Raw genomic sequence first — 19,736 nt, forward strand, 5'->3', positions numbered from 1 at the left:
AATGATACAGGATGAATTTTGTTAACAATAGTAAAAACTAAGTAGTAGAATATCTGCAATTCAAAACAAGAGCAGTCCAATTTCCACAACTGCTTGCTACAGATTTTTGTTTGTGAGTCCTGCTTCTGTGACTACTTTGATGCAGAAGCTCCCAGATTTAAATGCTAAGGTGTGGATCAGTTCAGGACCAAACATGACCCTGACATAATTCCTCCTTTTACAAGAGCAAACACTGGAGTTTTAAGTGCTGAACTGCAAGGGAGACATCTGAATCTTCAGGAAGCACAGAGCTCAGAGCAGCACTCCCTCAGTGCTCAGCAAAGGGGCAGCAGTCCCAAAGGACACATCCCAGGAGGGTGCCATATGGAAAAGGCTGCCATAAGGTGCTGGTAACAAAGTGGGGTAAACACCTGCATTTCTGGGCCAGGAGCACGAGCATTTTCTTTCAAATCACAGACTGCAGCAAGGTACTGTGGGCACCACAACACTGACAGCTAATCAACTGGGAAGAGCAGTCCATGAGAGGGCTACAGCAGGGAACTGCTAAATCAGAGTTCTCATGGGCATTTCATGTTTTAATGCAAACACATTGAGCATGTACAGCACACAGGATATCCTGCATGTTGGAAATGCTCACATGTGTCACACTGTGCCCAGAGTACAGAACCATTGAACACAAACAGGCAGGAAGTTTGTCCCTCCTGTCCCCACCAGTGTGACACAGCCCAGAGCTCAGTCAGGAGCTGCAGCTCTTCCTGCTCTTGTAGCTTTTCCAGTCCTGCCAAATCCACTGTGGTCTCAAACTGCAGCAGTTCTGCTCCTCAGGAGCTGCTTGCACACAGCCAGCTCTGAAGTGCAGCTTGGCTCTCATCTGTTCTTCCTGTTCCTTAACTGCATGGTTTCATGATGAACATTTACTGGAAACTAATCTTGGACTTCAGACTCATTTGCATTGATGGTCCGATCCAAAACTGTAATGCAGTGTTGAGGAACAAAACATAAATTCTCTTTCAAATATCATCTACTACACATACACACACACTCTCTCCTCCTATCAGGGACAGTGTGCAACAGCAAATTCTGCCCAAGCAGAGTCCAGCAATGCTGCTTTAGCTGCACTTTTACAGAACTAAAAATAATCCTGCTGCAGTTTTCATTCTCTGTGTCAGTTTTAGGAACAGAGGAAGCAGTTCTGTGTTGTTCTTGGAAGCAGCCCAGGTAACATCAGCACAGGACTAAACATAGGAGTGTCTCAAAGACTCCCAGAGGAGAAGATGGCAGTGGAGCTGGCAGCAGCCATGCTGCTGCACCACAGAGTGCTGCAAACAGGAGTGTCTGAGAGCAACACCGAGCAAGGGACAATCATCTCTCCAACATGAGGAAAGCAGATAAATAAAACACACAGAATGAAAGGCAACAAAAATAATAGGGACTTGAACTGAAAAGCAAAGTCTGCTTAGACACCAAGTTCATTCCAATGGATACATCAGGAGCTACAGAAGAAATGAGAGGAAAGCTGCACTCAATGCCAACATCTACTACAGTCACACAGTGCCTGGAAAGAGAAACTGCCACAGCTCAGCAGGCAGTGAGCACAAAAAGGCAGCAAATCCAGAGATAATCAAAAAAGGTTCCTGAAACACTTGCACACCTGCTCCAGACTTTACACAGGAGTCACCAGTTTGGCACAGTGTCAGACAAGATAAGGGCAGCCACAAAGGAACGTGGCTGTAGCAGGTGACAAAGGACAAGTGCAGTGTGGCAGGGCTGGGAAGAGGAAGGGCAGGAAGGGCAGGGATTGTTAAACACCCATCCTGACACTTAGAACATGGAGTATTTGGCAAAGGAGGAAGAGGCAATCTGGTAAACACTGTAATATTGTGAGTGAGGGCTGCTGAGGGCTCTCAGGTAACCTGCTGTGGGTGAAGGGAAAGAACCTGGGACCCAAATGAAAGGGACAGAAGAGCCACCCTGAGCTCCTGGCAAGGGGCAGCTCCAGGTTTATGCAACAAAAGCTGCCCTGCTAAGTCATCAACTGCTAATGAGGCATTTTTCAAATGCCCTTAAGTAAACCTTTGGCAAACCCAGGCTCTGAAGCTGTCCCAGAGGGAATCTTTCCAGCCTTTCATCAGCTGCAAGTGCTCTTCCTGCCACAAAGCAGGAAGTGAGCACCCCAGGGTGAAGAAGCCCTTCACAGGAGGTGTCAGCTCATTAATAAAAAACCTCAACATTCACATCTTTGCTTTGGAAAGTTACAAAGAGAACGCTGCTAATTTTCTGCTCCAAACAGAAACAGCAAGACACCTTCCCACCCAGCTGCCTCAGCATAGGGCTTCCTCTGAAGAACAACAAAGAAAGAGCAGACAGTGAATTCCAGGTCACAGTGAAAGCAAACCCCTGATGGGTGCCAGGAGGCATTTTAAAAAGTCCCTTTTGGCTGTGCCTAAAGGCAAAAAGTCCTAAGGAGAAAATGAGCAGTTGCTTCCTCCTTCACCCTGGAGAGCACAGGAGGCTCTAAGTGCACTTAGGGCTGCTCTGAGCTGACCCTGCCCTGGCCATCCCAGCCTCAGTGTGAGAGGCATGGCAGGAGCCAGGTGAAATGGGGATGATTGCATCCTGCTGCCTTGGGATGGTATCATGGCTCTCAAGAGTTGTGATCTATGAGATGGCTGATAGGGGAAAAACAGTGCAGAACATTTCCTTTGTGCATGTGGTTTTATTTTCTAGAGGCAATGAATGTGCTGAGGTGTGGACTGCACGGGAAGGTGAAAAGATGTGTGAATTTCTCCACTCATAGTAAATATTCTACATGTTAAATTACTGCTTAGCTTGCCTGAAAACATTAGGGAAAGGGAACCTGAGATAGATCTTGCAAATGTCCAGGGCTAGGAGCTGGTTGGGTTCTTCAGGAAGGAAACAAGAAGCAGCTCAGAGGCAGGAGATGAGGAGCCACAGAATCTATAAACTTTTCTTTGCCTTGTCCTTTCCATGGTTGACAGGGATAAATAAGTTGTTAAATACCCAGGAGCTTGTTTAAATCCATAGCTTTGCCTGCCTCATGGCAAATAGCTTCTCTTTGCCTTCCTCAGGGGTTGCAGGAGCATTTTCAGGCTGATAGGTAGGAAAAGTGTGGTTATTTTCTGATTTTTCCTCCTACAACATGAAGTTGTTCCCGAGCAACACCACCTACCCATGTCTGCTTCCTGCAGCCCACCTTCATCCTCACACAAATTCACCACCAAGCTCTCTTCCTACAATTCACATCTTGCTCTTTTACACATAGAACTGTTTCAAATCACCCTGAAAGTTTATTAGCCATCTCACACTCTCTGCTCCCTGATGACAATGAAAGACAGAGGTCTTGCAGCTTCTTTCCAGAGGAACAAAGAAGCAGAGCCCAGAATGTGTACAGAGAAATGGACATGAAATACTAGGATATTTAAGTCCTCTTATATTTTCTCACAGCCATAACACATCCATAGTAGCATATTTATTTCTTGTGCCAGTAAATGTTGACATAGTATGTGCCAGATATTTTTTTAATACAGGAACACAAACATATTCCTAGCTTTCCAGAGCAAAGTGGGTTGAATCATCCTCCATCCTCTGTGGATTTAGACTCCTGCAGAATAAGGAATTTTCACCAAGACTGCTGTACACTTGAGTGTAAATGCCTTTACAAAGACTGTTTAAACAAACAAATGAACAGAATACAAAATATTTGCTACAAGTTTCAATTCTCACAGGCTGCAGATCCACCCCTCTGATTCAGACTGTTGGAAAACCCCTGCAAGGCAGTTGTCAGACTCTCTTTCCAGGCTGCACTCACTAGGCTCCTTTTGTAACATCTCTACACAATTGCTTTTCAGATATCAACAGCTGGAGGTGGGAAACTGGGCAGCAGAATGTTCTTACTTTCCTGAGAGCTATTTTGCATTCCTTAGCAGAAAAATAAGACAGTTTTTAATTTAACAATGATACTTTGCAGGCGATTAATCTACTTTAGGGATTACACCTCCTGAAATGTAAGCATTATTCACAGGTTCAAAAACACATGATAAGGAGTAACTCCACCCAATATATTTGCATTTATTACTGTAAGTTGGATTCTTATATAGGATAAGTCACAATCAGGCACAAAGTGGGGGTTTTGGGTCAGATCAGAGAGGATGACAGACATCAAATACATGACAGCACACAATTTCTTGGGGTAGCATTTCATACAGCAGCCTAGTGCTAGAGAGGGATTTATTCTTGTTCTAAAGAAATCACCCATCAGAATGCTACAGCTCCTGCACACCTGCAGCTGCTGATTTAGTGCTCAGACTGCCTGAAATGGCTCATCCTTGCTACAGAGTGACACAGGAACCAGCAGGGCAAATCCATCAGTCAGCCTGGGCAGAAACTTCCCTTTATTATCCCATCCTTGGTCACCATCTTGCTTTCTGTCTTTCTTGGTGCTCTCCTGCCTACTTTTTCTAAGAGATCAGATCCCTGAGTCCAGGCAAGAATATTTCTCTAGTGACCCAGGCTACGTCAATCATCCCCTGACACATTCCTACTCCATGTGATGAACTTTTGACTAAGACTGTCAGGACTTTTGACTTTGACTGTCAGGACAGCTGGATTCTCTAATTCCTTCTGCCACTGGTTTCTGCATGACGCTGGGAAAATCAGATACTCCTCTGTGCCTTAGTTTCTCATTCTGTGATGGGGCTACCAACTCCCCACCAACTGCTGTAATTGTAAAGATTATAACATTCACCAGCCCACCTGAACACTACTGGGAAGCTCAGGAAAAAGAAATGTATGTTGATACCTGCACAATTCAGGCAGCTCCACCAAGCAGACCATGGCTCTGTGGGAACCACTGCCTTTAAACCTGGACATGCTGGGAAAAGCACCAGAAGGCATGAGGAACACAGCTATTAAACTTGGTTTGAATGCACCTTGGCAGGCTCAGCTTAGCTGTTGGTGGTCTCAAATCAAGTGAAACAAGCAGAGCCTTCAGCACAGCAGTGCCCAAGTTAATGGACAGAGCAACAGGCAGCAACTGCCTCCTCCCCATGCAGCCCAGGATGAAAGACAGCCCAAACCTCCCACTGCCCCTGGACAAAAGAACCCCCCAGCTGGGTAACTGGGTGCCTGCAGAGGCTCCAGGGGGATGCTTTGAAGCTCACTAGCAGATTCCCCCTGCAAAAAGACAGAGCTGCAGGAGCACAGAGCTCTGAGATGTGGCCAAAGCAGCACTCACCAGCCTGAATCACTGCTGCACTTTGATGTGCACAGGGTCCATTTTAATCCATGCAACAACATCCACATCTCATGCTCTCCATAAAGCACAGAGTAAAGATGCCAATAGGCACAATCAACCTTTCTACACATGTAGTACAAAGCCCAGCACTTTGCTTCTCTCCAGCAGCACAGAAAGAGACAGCTCCCCAGGAAACAGCCCAGTTTGGAACTGCACATTCCTCAGTCTGTCCCTTCAGACCTGTTTGGAACAGCACATCCCCAACCACAGTTACCTGTCCCACCAGGCTGCTGGCAGGATGAGACAGGGCTTATGCAGCACTTTGAAGCACAATTATTAAGCTTTAATTACTGTAATTTAGCCAGTTGCATTACTCCTCCAAGTTCAGAGAGCAGTTAGGGGTCTGCATTTATCCTGGCTTCCACACACAGCAGTACTTTATGCCAGTGCAGAGCTCCCTCCAGGGAATGCTAATCCCCTCCCAGAAGCCAGCAATGCTCAGAAATCCACAGAACTTCAGTTCATCTTTCATCCCCTTGATAGTTTCCTTCCCATCCCTGTTTCTTCAGCTGAACACTTTGGGGATTACACGGTGACCCAGTCTGGCAGGTGCACTGCCGGACAGACCCCACAGGGATGAGGAGGTTCAACAGCTACAGATCAAAGCCTACAGAAGCAACAGACAAATTTAAGCCATGAGGCAGAAGAGCAGCAAAAGCAAAGCAGAAGTCAGCAGCTAAAATCCTGTATGGATCTTCCTATTGGTCCTGGGGTTAAAACTGCAGTTTAAAACAGTTTCTTTTCCCATCACCACCAAAACCAAGCTATTCCCTAGCTAAAATCATCACTCTCTGTTTCATGTCCTGCCATAACCTCCTTCCCCCAAAACCTCAAAGCTCTTCATGCCCCATCACATCAGGCAGGATGCAGACTGGGGAGGGAGACAGAGAAAGCCATTTTGAAATTAAATGTTAAGGGAGAGGAACTTACTTTGCGACATTTGCCTTGGTGGGGGATCCAGAGATCAGCCTGCTTGAAGAGCATCTGGGCTAAATTCCTGCACCAGCTTCCCCAGCAACTTGCACTGCTGCTGCTGCTGCTCTCCAAAAATGAGAGAGCAAAGAGGGAGAGGGAGCAAGACTGTGCAGAGCCCAGCGCTGCAGAGAATGAGGCAGAAGCAGCAGAGTGAAGCACCAGTGTGCTGATTAATTCAGCCTGCTCCAGTCACGCTGCAGATCCAGCAAGGAGGCGGCAGATGGGGGTGGGGGATGAGGGAGGATGAGGGACAGAAAGAGGGGAAGAAAAAAGCAGAGAGGGAAGAAAGTTTGCCCAGGATAGCACCAGATGTCTGTGAGAATGGTTCATTCATCATATGGAGCCGACACAGTGAGGATCCCTGGGCTCACTGCCTGCAGAGCTGCATATGCACGCACAGGAAGGAATGATGCTGACAGACAGGGGTCTGTGCAAAAGCAGATGGCAAATTAGGTAGGATAAAGTGCTATAAAATGTACTACAGAGGAAGGAACACCTGAGTGGGCATGGAAAAAAAAACTAAATTGAGATCAAGAGACTCTGGAATACCAATTGCCCCACAGATGACTCCACAGCTTTGGATTCAAGCTCAATTCAAAAACAAAAGTATTTGCTATTTAAACAAGTTGAGGTGGTTACAGGTCCCATCTGAAGTGTTCCCTCCTTCTTCTCTTGTTGATAAAAAATGCACCAAAAGCCCCTCTCAGCATCCCATATTCATCCTGAGCCACACAATCTGCAAAAGGTGCACATAAATTCACCACAGCCATGCCTGGGGCTCCACATTTACTTGGGCATGGCACACATGAGGCAAAGGGTAAGTGTAGATTGGGAAGGGCTGGGTAAAGCAACAACAAGGGGATAAAAAGGTAAAGAAGGAAAGAGCCTTCTCTCTCATTCTCATCTTTTGCAGGAATGTTTCCTTCTCACTGTTGGAGGGATGTACCTTTACAAGTGAGTTTTTATTTAGCTCCTACTTCAGTGCTGTCCTAATTCTGTCTGGGGCTTCCTAGTTCTACAGAGCAATCACTAAAACAACTGCTTTCATTTCACACAGAAAGGGGTAAAGAAGTGGCTCAGCCAAGCACCACCTCAATAGTTTGCCAAGGATTACAGCTGCTGGTACCAAACAGGACAGGCACTGCCAGGGCTTCCAGTCCCTGCACACTGTGCAGCTCTGAAGAGCATGTACAGGTGTCAGGACCCACCTACTCTGCCTGGACAAGCCTTTCCTTTCCTTTCCTGAGGTTCAAATGCCTCATTAGTCACAGCCCATGATCTGTGTCTTAACCCAAAAGGGCAGAGATTAAGTGGCCTCAATATTCACAATAAACCAAACAGCGAGTCTGGTTATCACCTGTGTGTTGGCACTGAGTTACACATGGGTGTGTAATTCCCCAAAGCTCCCAGAGCCAAAGCTGAAGGGAAGTAGACACTTGGTATTTATTTAATGTAACTTCAGGAGAAAGCAGGAAAGAGAGAGGCAAAACATCCTTTATCCTTCTGCAGGGCATTTTGTTTCCTAGACAACAATTTTATACTGCAGAAAACAAGAAAATGTACTAATGGCACAATTTTTCTTTCCTGCCTGCTAAGGAACTACTCATCTACTCCTTTAAACACAAAAATAAAAAGGAGAGAAAAAAATAAAACATCAACAACAAGGCTGGCTAAGAGTGGATAAATCCTCACACATTATACTTCTAAGACCCCCTTTTTATTACAGTGTTTGCTGATCTGTTTCCCATGGCTTTGTACCTTTTGGAGACTCAAATGAAAGTGAATAAAACAATTTACTTGTGCAATACCAGGAACAGTCCTTGTGCTTCATGCAGTTAGAGGTGTCAACCTCAAAACCTCCAGCTTTGGTCATAGACAGAAATGTAGTTGGATCAAAATGCTTCTTCTTGTTTATCCCACTGCTGAGAGACCTTGCTCTAAAGTGTTTTGTGTAGGGCAGTGATTTGTACTATGTAGCCTCCTTCTGCTATCAACTAGTATCAGAAATTGCATCTGGAGATGCATTTGTGCATTAAATAATAGAATGAAAGCGCAGAAGACAAAAACTTGGGATCTGAAATTAAAACTGGGGCTTGAAATAGAAGGCTGAGTATAAAGGCAGGGACTGACCTACACAAAACCTGCAGCATAAATGAGAGATGCCTGTGGAAAAAGGATCAGCTTGTGAAAAAGCCCTTGGAAGAAGAGCAGGGAATAAAAAGAGACACAGCCACTGGCAGGATGAGAAGTGGCAAAGGACTTGGGCTACTTTTCAGTCCAAAGGTAGGAGTGTAGCTCTTGTTAGGCAGCCTGGAACAAGGAGCAGCAGTGCTGGAGCCCAGCACAGGCTCCCTGAACACGTTTCCAGGCTCTGGCCAGGAGGCACAGTGCTGTATCCAGGCTGCAGCAATTACACTGGGACAATACAGCTCAGTTGTTATGGGGAACTATGGAATGGATGATGTCAATAATTTTTATTAGTTGTGTGGCTGCAAATCCAGCCTCTGCCTAATGCAACTCAAGCTCAGGAGCCTCCCACTGTCCTGTGGCAATCAGTGCTGCTCTCTCAATATGTGCTGAGTGGTCTTGGAGCAGAGATTCTGGCACCTTTCACAAGGATTGAATTCACTTCAGAAATACAGAAAATTAAAAAGTCAGAGGAGGAGGAGAAAGAACAAGATATCAGCACATTTAATTTAAGAAGGTTTTGGCTCTGCTCCTAAAATACTCTCTGCCTTTCTCTGTGGTGTCTGGCTTCTGGCAAAAGCTGGAAGGCAGCCTGCATTACACCTGACAAATTCTGATCCCCAGCCATTCCTGACAAGGCAACTTATTAGCCAAGTGGAGCCAGAGGACAAGTCTCTCATCTGAGTGACAGATGTCTGTGCTGCAGCAGTGCTCTGAGCACATCTCCTGCTCCAGGAGTGCAAACTCTCCATCACACACATATATTGAAGAGATTGCATTCAACCAGATTTGGGACTGATGTTTCCATGCGGGTTCATTTTATTTTTAGCCTTTTAAAATAAATCTAGCACATTGAATTTACTGCTGAGGTTACAAAGCAGGTTAATTTGTTCCCTTATCAGTGTGTTTGTGTCCAAGTTCTTCACTTTGGGAAGGAAGATGGATTCTACCTTAAATGGGGTGGAACCAGGAGCTGCAGCATTTAAAAAAAAAAAAAAAAAAAAAAAAAAAAGAGAGAGCAAACTCCTTAGCACTAAATAATAATTACAGAATGGTTTGGATTGAAAGGGACTTTAAAGATCATCTAGTTCCAGGCCCCCTGCTTGGGGCTGCTAACAAGAATAAAATCATGGTTTTTCCTCAGAATCCAAACAAAATAAGTTGTAAAATGAAGCTTTATGTATCTGTGGGGTTTTTAATTCCTATTTAAAAGATTGTGGTGATCTCTTGCCTTCATTTTTAATTCCCATTCAGAAAGGAGGGAGAAAAAAATTTCAGGAAGTCAGGAGAGGAGATTAGGACTTGAGAACACCATGATTCCCCCTGTAACCTCCTTGTCAGGACACTTCCCTAATAAGCCTTTTAAAGGTCTATTACAATACTGACCATGCTGCTGCCTGTCCAGCAATTTGATATGATCTTCCTGCACTGTGCAGAATGTCATATGAGGAAGGTGAGCCAAAGATAGTGACCTACAGTGAAAATGTCTCTGCTATGGCCTGCTGTCTTTGGTGCTCTCAGGTCCTACACAGAATACACCCCTCCACACAGTGGTAATTGCATCATCTCTTAAAATGATCAATACCAGATTAGCCCATGATGTTATTAACAAGAGAACAAGTAGATAATTGTCTTCATTGGAATGTTAACTCCATGGTAATAAAGCAATTTGATATAAAACAACATAGGTCAAAATGTCCTCTGAGCACTCCAGAACCAAGAGGTTTGGGCAGGAGTGAGCCCAAACCTCCTGGTCTAGCACAGCTCAGAACAGAAACCCAGCAAAGCAGCAACTGAGTAGGCAAGTGCCACAGCTAGTGTGAAAAACTGACCTTTAAAAGTCACTTACACTGCTATGTATCTCTTAGCCTAGGTGAGTCCCTAACAGGTACTTTGTACTAATCAACAAAACCATTTCTCACTGCTGCCAACAAAACAGCAAGAAAAGGATGCATGGAGAAAACAGAGACAGCCAACAGACAAAAGCTCATGGTGTGGTGGGGAAAGGGACACCACAGAGAAAAGCAGAGAGTGTTTGTTTTCTTACCAGAACTGGCTGAGACCCCAAGTTACCATCAGCAAAAGTGGACTCAGATGATTTCATTGCCCTGGTTTATTTAAAAACTCTTTCCATGAGTCCAGCCTTTCAAGTAAAGCTGAGTTGAGTGTCCATGGGAATGGAGCCCCAGCTGAGAGCTCAACAGAGAGGGAGTGCAGGTGTGACAGAGAACTCCCCATCTGTACTGCTCCACTGCAGTGCCACCCTGCAAGGGATTGCCCTGCTGACACTGGGATGTGAAGGTGACAAAACTCTCAGCTTCATACTAACCATGGATTATACCACTGCATAATAATGCCACCTGGTGAATCTTGACCCAAAATAATAAAGACTTTAAAATGACTCAACATTAAAGTTGGGTGTGATTGTTATCAGCAAACCTACCTGACACTTCTCCTTGAGGTCCATGGCTGTGCAGTTCTGTAAGCATGTCCAGTAAAAGGGGGCTGCTCCTCAGGGGAGAATGTCTCTAGGTAGAGAGAGCTTGGCTACATTTACCACATCACCATCTGCAGAAACAGAAGGGGAAGCAATCAAGTCTCCCACATTGCTTCCTTTAGGATAAGAAAGTGATGAAATTCACAAAATTCAAATTACAGGATTGGTCTTTAAAAGAAGGAGACTAGGGAGATAAAAGTCCTTCTAATAGTGGATCAACCCACCCTGTAACTCAGAAGTTAAGTTAGCTTAACTCTCCCCAAAATCTGGCATCCACAGATGATTCAAATTCCCTGCAGAGCAGAGAAAGAGTATGATAGCAGTCCTGACAGGCTTTTGGGCAAGCCTCCAAAAAAGGCTGACAAAGCCTGGATTCCACCAGGTGCTGGAGCAAGCTGTCACCCACAGCTATTTGTCTTGTTACTCTTATCTGCCAGAGCTTTGTCCAGCTAATCTCTAATGGAGGAAGCAATAATGATTCTTTCCTTTGCTGAACATCACATCCAACCTTTGACAAGGTGTGCTGCTGGGCTGAGCATGGATCTGGTCACCCATAAGTAGGTCAGAACTCCTCAAAACATTTCCAGATGACCATGGATCTAGGCCTTTTCTCTTTTCAACAAAAGTGGGACTCTAACAGAATTGAGGTAGGAAGCAGTTCTGGAACTCATATCCTTCTTCCAGCTCACCCTCCTCTACCTCCCATGGCACAAATTTGTTCTCCTTACACAAAATGTATTTTCTGGTTGAAACAAAGAATCTGTGGTCATTGCTCCAGAGGACTCTCTTAAATATAAACACAACATGATACTATAAGATTATGCTATAATTGTCTTGGGAAAGTCCTTTCTGTTGGTTAATAATTCCTGGTTCTATTTTTTAATACCACACAGAAGTCCAGGGCTTGGACACATTCTTCTCCTAAATCCAAATAAACAAGGAAGCAGCTAGATATGCAAATCACCCAAACCACCCACCCACCTCCTAGATACAACAGGACTGGCCTTTGTCACCTGGGATTTACTACCTGGTTTATACAACTGCCTTCTTCAATGAGGGATTCTGGAGATCCCATCCTTGTGGCACTCACCTACAGCACAGCTCTGATAATGCTGCATAATTTCAAGGAAAACAAAAGGCATTCAAAAGCTTACTCAGAAAGTCACTCTGTAGTCAGATTTCAGTATTTCCTCTCCTGCAGGTAATCCTGCACCTGCATTCTAGAGCAGGAGCAGGCATTCAACATTCAGAGTGCTGGTTATCAGAGAGTTGCCTCCAGAACCACAACCAGCACCTCCAAGTGCCATTTTCTGGATGCCAGGCTGGTTGGAATGAGCCACCAGTCTGGACTCTGCCCTACTTTTCACTATTCTGTGACCCTTTCAATGTGCACACAATGAGGGAATAAAGTTATTTTCAGTCACTTCATATCCCTGCCAGGCCAATTAGCAACTGCAAAGAGAAGATCAAACAAAGTTACTGGTGTGAAGCAGACAAAAAGCTCAAGCAAAGGGCTGGGAGTGGGAAGGAGGGAAAAGTACTTTTGTGTGTTTACACACAGGAGTTTAGAGCCTCAGTATTTTGCCTTTAATTTGATAGTGACTTCTAGATAAGAGAAGGTAAGACAAGATGATTTTAAGGAGAAAATGGTCACTGACAATAAAAGAACTAAGAAAAAGCCATGATCCTTCTTTTTATCTTCTGTCACCTCCAAGGTAAGACTTATTGGTTGATCTACTGAAAGACTTTTGTACCATGCTCTCACTTGTTCAAACAAAACTAAGAGCCTGAATTTCTCTCTAAAAGCATCCAGCAGGGGTGGGTGGCTATGGCTAGAGGGCAGAGGGCTGAGCTAGGCAGGATTTCTGCACTGCCCTCAGTGACATTCTGGTTCTGGCAGCGAACTGAAATGTGATCCTGAATGCAAAACACGCCATTCCCTAAAGTTCACAGCACATCATCTGCATGCTTAGAACACCACCCTGGAGTCCTTCAGTGCTAGGAAGCAGGAAATACAGCAAGGGTGTTAAAAATACAAAGGATTGGTTGGAAAGAGTAAATATTCCTGTTTAGAGAAATTCAAAAGTTGTTATAATGGACAACATAACAAGAGCTTGTGAAAATAATCAGTGGTGCACAAAACACTGCTTCATCATTGTAAATGTTCAGGGCTTCTCCAAAATTTGAACACACTGACCAGTCCAGATGCAGTTTAGTTTTTGTCACATCCCTGAAGTAAGGTACCAGCAGTGGTAGACTCCAGAAATTTCACACAGAGAAAGAAAGTCTTTCCTGTGCCAATCTGGCTACACAGAACAAGGAGAATGTTTAGTTTTCTAACTTTTAAAAAGGTTTTTAATTTAGAACCAAAAATTCTAAACACAGCTAACCCCAGACAGGTTAGAATATCTTAGTATTGGGGTAACTGAAGCCAATAACAAAGACAGGCTAGGATGAGAAACCAACCTTCCTCAAATTCTGCACCTGGACTGGCACTGGAACCATAGATGTGATTTGTGTGCTTTCTTTTAAATGTAGAATCTATCAAAATAAAACTGCAATAATTTTGTCATTCCAACACCTCACATGCATTACAGAGGTCTTGAAACACTCAGGAAATAGTTTCACACACTGAGGCTGCAGAAATTTAATAAATTCTGGAGGCAGCCTGCAAATCTGCAGAGATGCACATCCTCTCACTCCTGACCCTGGCAGGTCCTTGTGTGCTCCCCTCCCAGATTCCTGTGTTTCAGGGACTCCTGCAATTCCCACCTCCATCCCTGCCCTGATGCAGGGACTATCCACACTCTGGAGCCATCCTAGTTTTGTGCACTGCTATTCCACACTGCAATATCTGCTTCCTTCTGTCCTCCCTGCTCTTATCTCTGTTCTGTCTGCCCAGGCAATTAGTCACGTCGACATGTTACACTCTGCAGGACAGAAATGAAGTGGGACTGCTTTGCTGGGACATGTTGGAGGGTGTCAAATACTCAGGGCAGACAACCAGAGATGCCTGAAGCTGTGGCTGCTCTAATCAGACACCACATGCTCCCAGTGCAGCCAGTTTACCCCTTCCACTTTCCCAGCATACTCCATTCTCCTCAGGATTTTCAAGCCTAGAGCAGTTTGTGAAACTTGGGAATGGCTGGATGTGGTGTTCAAGTGTCATCATGTTGCATTCAGCCTGAAAAATATTTCCAAATAGTTGGGCAAGAGTGAAACCAGGATAGGGTTCACCAAATAATCCAATGCTAAGAGCAAGCCAGCTGTCTGGAAGCCCTGTGCCAAACCCAGGCAATGGTTGTCCCACAGCTGTGGGGATGGGTCTGCAACCCACCTTAGAATATCTCTATTTTACACAACTGAGTTCTGTGCCTGGGTTGCCATGTGTGTCTGACATCCTTTTTTAATTGGAAAACAAATCCACATCCCTCCCACATCTTGCTACAGTTTGGATGTGCCCTGAGCAAAGAGCAAGTAACTCAATCTGAGTATCAAAAGTGTTTGAAATATTCCTCTGGACAACAGAACTCTGCAAGGGTCCATTCACCCTTTTCTTCACCAGATCATCTCTGGAATAGCAATGCCTTATGCAGTCAGTGCATTTATATAGGTAAAAGTACCATGGCTCAGATTTCCCTTTGAAATCCAAGGATTGCAGATCACTTAACCATCAGTATGAGATAGCAGTGTTGAATTCCAATAAAAAACTATACAGTATTACCTACCAAACTTATAAAACAGCTAGCAAAAAGGAAGACCAGGTAATTAAGTAACCTATAGACAGTTGGAAAGAGAAATGTTTCAGAAGCTGCTGTCTTTAGGGAGAAAAACAAATCAATCTAATGATACTATTTTCCCTAAAGTGTTCAATCACTAATGCTTTCATGCTATTTACTGAAAATTCCCAACACAGATTAGTCTATGAAAAATGATGGGGACTGTGAACATTTCTTGCTGCCAAAAGTGAATTCCTCAAGAACAGGAGCCTGATCTGTCACCAGGAATAGAAACACGGGGGAACAGATAATAACCAAAAAAAGCAACTGCCTTGGAGAAAATGGCTTTGATTTGAACTGATTGTTTTGATATCAGCAGAACCATATGGTCTTCTTACTCATGAGGAGCTGATGTCTGCCTGATAATTTGCAGCATGGGCACATTTGCTGATATATGGCCTTCCAAAGGTGCATCAAGTGATACTGTCAACTGCTTTGAGACCCACTGAGAGCATGGAATAATTACAGCAAGGGAGCTGGCAGCCACACTTCTTGGCTTCAGTACCTGCCTGTGAAAAAAGACTTGTCAGAATTTGGGCCAGCTAAACATTCTCTGCCTCAATAACCCCTGATTGTAGACAGGAATATGCATATCTGCATCAGAGGGAGACTGTGAAGTCAATTTATTAGTATCTGGAAAGTGAGATCCTCTGAAATAGTGTTGTCCATGTGCTAAGTATTATCAACCCAGCAGTGGCCAAATATCTAATTTGAGCCTGGCTGTGAAGAATCAGAAGCTGATTTCACACAGTCTCTGCTTCCCTTCCTAAATGACAGGAATGAGAGAGAGGTCTATTCTGCACTGAATCACAAACAGAATTAAACAACTTGAAATTAACTTATTGTCATCCATTGACAACTCTTGGAGGTGAAATTACTTTTTGTTTAAACTTCACCTGCTGAGAGTTTTCCACTAAAAAATATCTGACTCTTTCCTACTTTCAGGACTTGCACATTGGACTGTTTCAAAAGAGAGTCATTGCTCAAAATGAAACCTGGGCAGCAAAGAGGAAGAAGGGGAGTAGGGAATTGCTTTGGCACACTTGTAAAAGTCAGACCTGTGGTTTAACTTGTGAGACTAAGATTGATAAAACAAGATGTTCCAGAAGGGAAAGAATACTTCTATTTTTGTTTAAATTTCATTTTGGTGAGATGAGAAGCAATTATCGAAAGAAATACAATCAAAATAATTATAAAGCTAGTTTAGTCTACTTTACTGTTTTCACAGGGGCTGATACTAATTCAAATTATTGTAAATCTGAAAAGTATTTGCAGTGTTCATTTTTCCTTACTTGGTAAAAAGAAAGAGTGTTTGGGAATTAAAGGATTGCTTTAATTTTTCTGCTTCAGGTAGTGCCTGCCACAGAAAGACACAGCATGTAGAGAGTATGGATCAAAGTGAAAAATGTAACAAAAGGCAGAATTCTAAAAGGTGGAAGGGCCCCTCCAGCTTCTGCAGAGAGACAAGTTGTGCCACAATGTCTTGAACAGAAATTTTTACAGCAAATCTATGGAAGAATTCACTGCAAAAGTGACAGCTGTCATTCATCATCATTATATTGGTTATTATGGTAACCAGGATTGTATAACTACCTCCATTTAAAAAGAAATAATACTGAAAAGTCAAGAAACCACAGAAAGCAAATGGCTCAAAACAAAATTTAAAAAGCTTGTGCTGTATTTATAGGACCTTTCAACAAATCAATCTTTGCCAATATACACTGACTCAGAAACAAAAGTGCAGCTTTTCCTCTTAATTCTAAATTATAAATAAAGGTCTTGCATTTATAGTTTATTTTAAATCTAGGTTAAAAAACTCTCTCACAGCTGCTTTTGCCATTTGGAGATATTTGATAAACACTGTGCCAATGGGAAGGTGTTCTCTGGGAGTTCCCCAGAGCTGACTCAGCACCTGAAGGCTGCTCAGACCAAGCTCAAACACCCATTCCAGCACAGCACAGCCCTCACCTAGCAAAGGCAGTTCACAGATTGTGCATTTTGCTGTTCTCACAAGCCCCATGGAAGTTTTATGATGGACAGATGTAGGATGAGCCATGTCTAGAAACAGGGCAGTGAGCTGTGAAAGGATAACAGGGGCTCTGTGCAGCTCCTGAAGAATCTCCCTCCAGAGATTCTCACTCAAGAGCATTTCAGAGATGCAAAGTGCACTATTTAGTGCTCAAACACACACATTATCACAGATGTGAACCCAATAACCCAAAGCAAAGCCTGCTCCCACAGGTCTAAGCACAGGACAATGCTGCCCAAGCAGGTCACTGTCTGTGGCCAACCCAACCCAAGGACTTGCCCCTGGCTACTGCTCCTGGCCAGTCCCAGCCAGCCACAGGGGATATCAACCCTCCCAAGACACACTTTCTCAGGGTTGTGTCTCTGGCTGGAGCAGGTTTTCTTGATGCCTTATGTTTTAGCTTTTATTTTTTCAGATTCTGTGCTGCCCAGGCTATGTAGCTCTGAGCTTCATATCAAGTGTCAGCATGTTCTCTTCACAGGGTAGGGAGACAAAACAATCCTTTTCCAGCTTGAGACCAAGGACAACCCTTACAAGCTTCAGGCCCAAAAAGCATAAACAACAGGGAACTGAAGAGAGCAAACAAGGAGGATGGGACTTCCTGACCTGAGGCTGTAATTGGACAATTTATCCCAACATGTGAATGGACCAAAACTTGTAAAAGTGCAAAACTCATGACCAGGATCCATCCTGGCTGAAGCCCTAACCAGGCTCTTGTACTGTCCAAGGTGTATCCTTTAAAGGCCTTTCAATAAATACCCACTTTATTCTTTTAGCTCAGTCTAGTCTCTGTTCCAGATCAGCCTCTCTAGGCATCAGTCTGAGTGTCTGCAGTGGCTTCCAGCACCTAATTTGGGTAGGGGCCTGACAGATCAAAATGTAAACAGAGCTGTAATGAGAAGATTAGAGGACAAAGGTTTGTTTTCTTGCTTCCACCTGCAGCACCAATATTGATTTGCTAGAAGCATTGATATCTTAATCCTCTCATCAGATAAAAAATGTTGGCAAGGTGTTTGTTTAAAAGGTCATGGTTAAGAAGAATATTATGGAAATTTTTTTCAAGAAGCTTGAGGAAAACATAGGAAATATAAACCCTTCTCTAAAGAACAAAACACATCTTGCACAAAACCAGCACCATGTAGCTATTTCTATGTATGCCTATATTAGGCAGGCTTCTTGGAAAATAAATTTAGTTTGCTTGCTACAGTATTCAAATTTCACTATATCTGAGCAAGCCCTGTAGATTAATGAAGTACAGCAGCTGTTGAGTAACAGTTTGTTTACATAGAAACCTGCATTTCTAAGTAACTTAAAGTGTTCAATGTGCTACTATTCCATTGTGTGTGAGCTGTCTGTTCAACTAGGAAGTTTATTCTACAATTGCTGGGGGAAAGGATAGGATTTTAAAGCAGTCCTTAGTAGCTTCCTTTCCTGAGAAAGCATGAAAATATCTATGCCTTGGTAGCTGCCTCAGGAAGATGGATGGGTGCTAATGGTCTCTGCTACTGTCTCAGTAACTTTTAAGAATGGTAAGCCTAACTTAAGGAAACTCTTCTATGGCACAAGACTTCCCGTGAAAACTCAGTGTTAAATTTGTAACTAAAATACTTTCCATTCCTGCCTATGGGTTTTCCCTTCCTCTCCATTTTCTGGGTAGATTGTATAATCTAAGACAAACTTCTTGTGCTTTACGTAATGGCATTTTTAAAGGGGATTTGTTTTCCTTATTAATAACAGCCTCTGTTATCCTGCCAGGTGAAAGCTCCCAAAGGGACAAATAGAAAGAACTGTATGGAAAATAGAATAGGTGGACATCTGGGACGAAATAACGTGTGCCACGAACTTCTGCTGATCAGAACACTGCGATGAAGGGAGTACAGGAGTGAAGCAATATGAAAGAACCGGCTCAGTGAAAGCTGCTATCCCGGCTGGAAGGACTCTGGAAAACCTCCTAAGGGCCAGAATTTGGGAACAGTCACTAAACCTTTACGAAACTGCAGCTACCCCCAAGTGCACCCACGGCTGATGGGCACCCCCTGGCCTGGCTCCGAGCCCGGTGCCCCCGGGGGATGTTCCGAGCCCGGGGGATGTTCCGAGCCCGGGGATGCTCCGAGCCCGGGGGATGTTCCGAGCCCGGGGGATGTTCTGAGCCCGGGGATGCTCCGAGCCCGGTCAGCCCCCGGGGGATGCTCCGAGCCCGGGGGATGCTCCGAGCCCGGGAGATGCTCCGAGCCCGGGGATGCTCCGAGCCCGGGGATGCTCCGAGCCCGGGGATGCTCCGTAGCGCTGCGAGCCGGAGCCTGTCCCGCAGCTGCGGGAGAAGCCCCGCCGGTGCGCTGAGCTGCCAACACGTGTTTGGTCTGCCTTTTGTGTGTCCTTTTCTAATTTCCTCTCCCTCCGAAGCCGCTGGCTAACGCTCCGGCGAATTGCGGGCAATGGGGCCGCAGGGCTGCGGGATCGCGGCGGGCTCTGCCTCGGGCCTCCCCCCCTTGTGGCGGGCAGCCCCCAGCCGAGGTAGGCATCCCCGGCCGCGCTCCCCGGCGGGCCCCAGCCCGGCCCTGCCCCGCCGCCCGGCCCGTACTCACCCGCCGCGCCCGGCGCTGCCGGCGGGCCCACTCGCCCGCCGCGCCGCCGGGGCCGCCATGTCGGTCACTGGCAGGCGGGACGCCCCGGCGCCGGGGGCCCGCGGGGGCGCTTCGGGGCCGCCGCAAGAAGCCGCTGTCTGGTTGGTGCGAGCCCGCGCGGCCGCCCGCACGCCGCGCGCTGATTGGCTGGGCCGAGTGGCGCGCGAAGCCAGGCGCCCGCCCTGGCGGCCGGGCCGGCCGTGAGGGGAGGCTGAGGGGAAAGGGCGGCAGCGCTGAGGGGGCGGTGGCGCTGAGGGGGCGGCGGGTGGAGCGGATACCCAGGGCAAGGGTCATCCCAAGGCTGCTGGGGAGACGTCGTGGGGAAGGTGGT

At 45.3% G+C, this 19,736-nt stretch overlaps 1 protein-coding gene across 4 annotated transcripts in view; it reads right to left on the minus strand.

Moving 5' to 3' along the window:
- TMEM94 (transmembrane protein 94) overlaps nucleotides 1-19,484 on the minus strand; it is a 50,158-nt gene extending 30,674 nt beyond the window's left edge. For 2 of the 4 annotated variants that reach the window (XM_079323392.1, XM_079323390.1), the window contains exons 1-2: nucleotides 19,367-19,484; nucleotides 10,920-11,044 (exon numbers count right to left, since the gene is read on the minus strand). In XM_079323392.1, the coding sequence (XP_079179518.1) occupies nucleotides 10,920-10,943 (24 nt within the window). In that variant the 5' untranslated portion in view covers nucleotides 10,944-11,044; nucleotides 19,367-19,484. Of the gene's footprint in view, nucleotides 1-6,244; nucleotides 6,302-10,919; nucleotides 11,045-19,366 lie in introns of those variants that run through there. The other 2 variants (XM_079323391.1, XM_079323393.1) reach the window with 2 other exon arrangements.
- Nucleotides 19,485-19,736: the final 252 nt, after the last annotated feature.

This window comes from Erithacus rubecula, assembly GCF_903797595.1.
Source record: "Erithacus rubecula genome assembly, chromosome: 20".
Lineage (NCBI taxonomy): Eukaryota > Metazoa > Chordata > Aves > Passeriformes > Muscicapidae > Erithacus > Erithacus rubecula.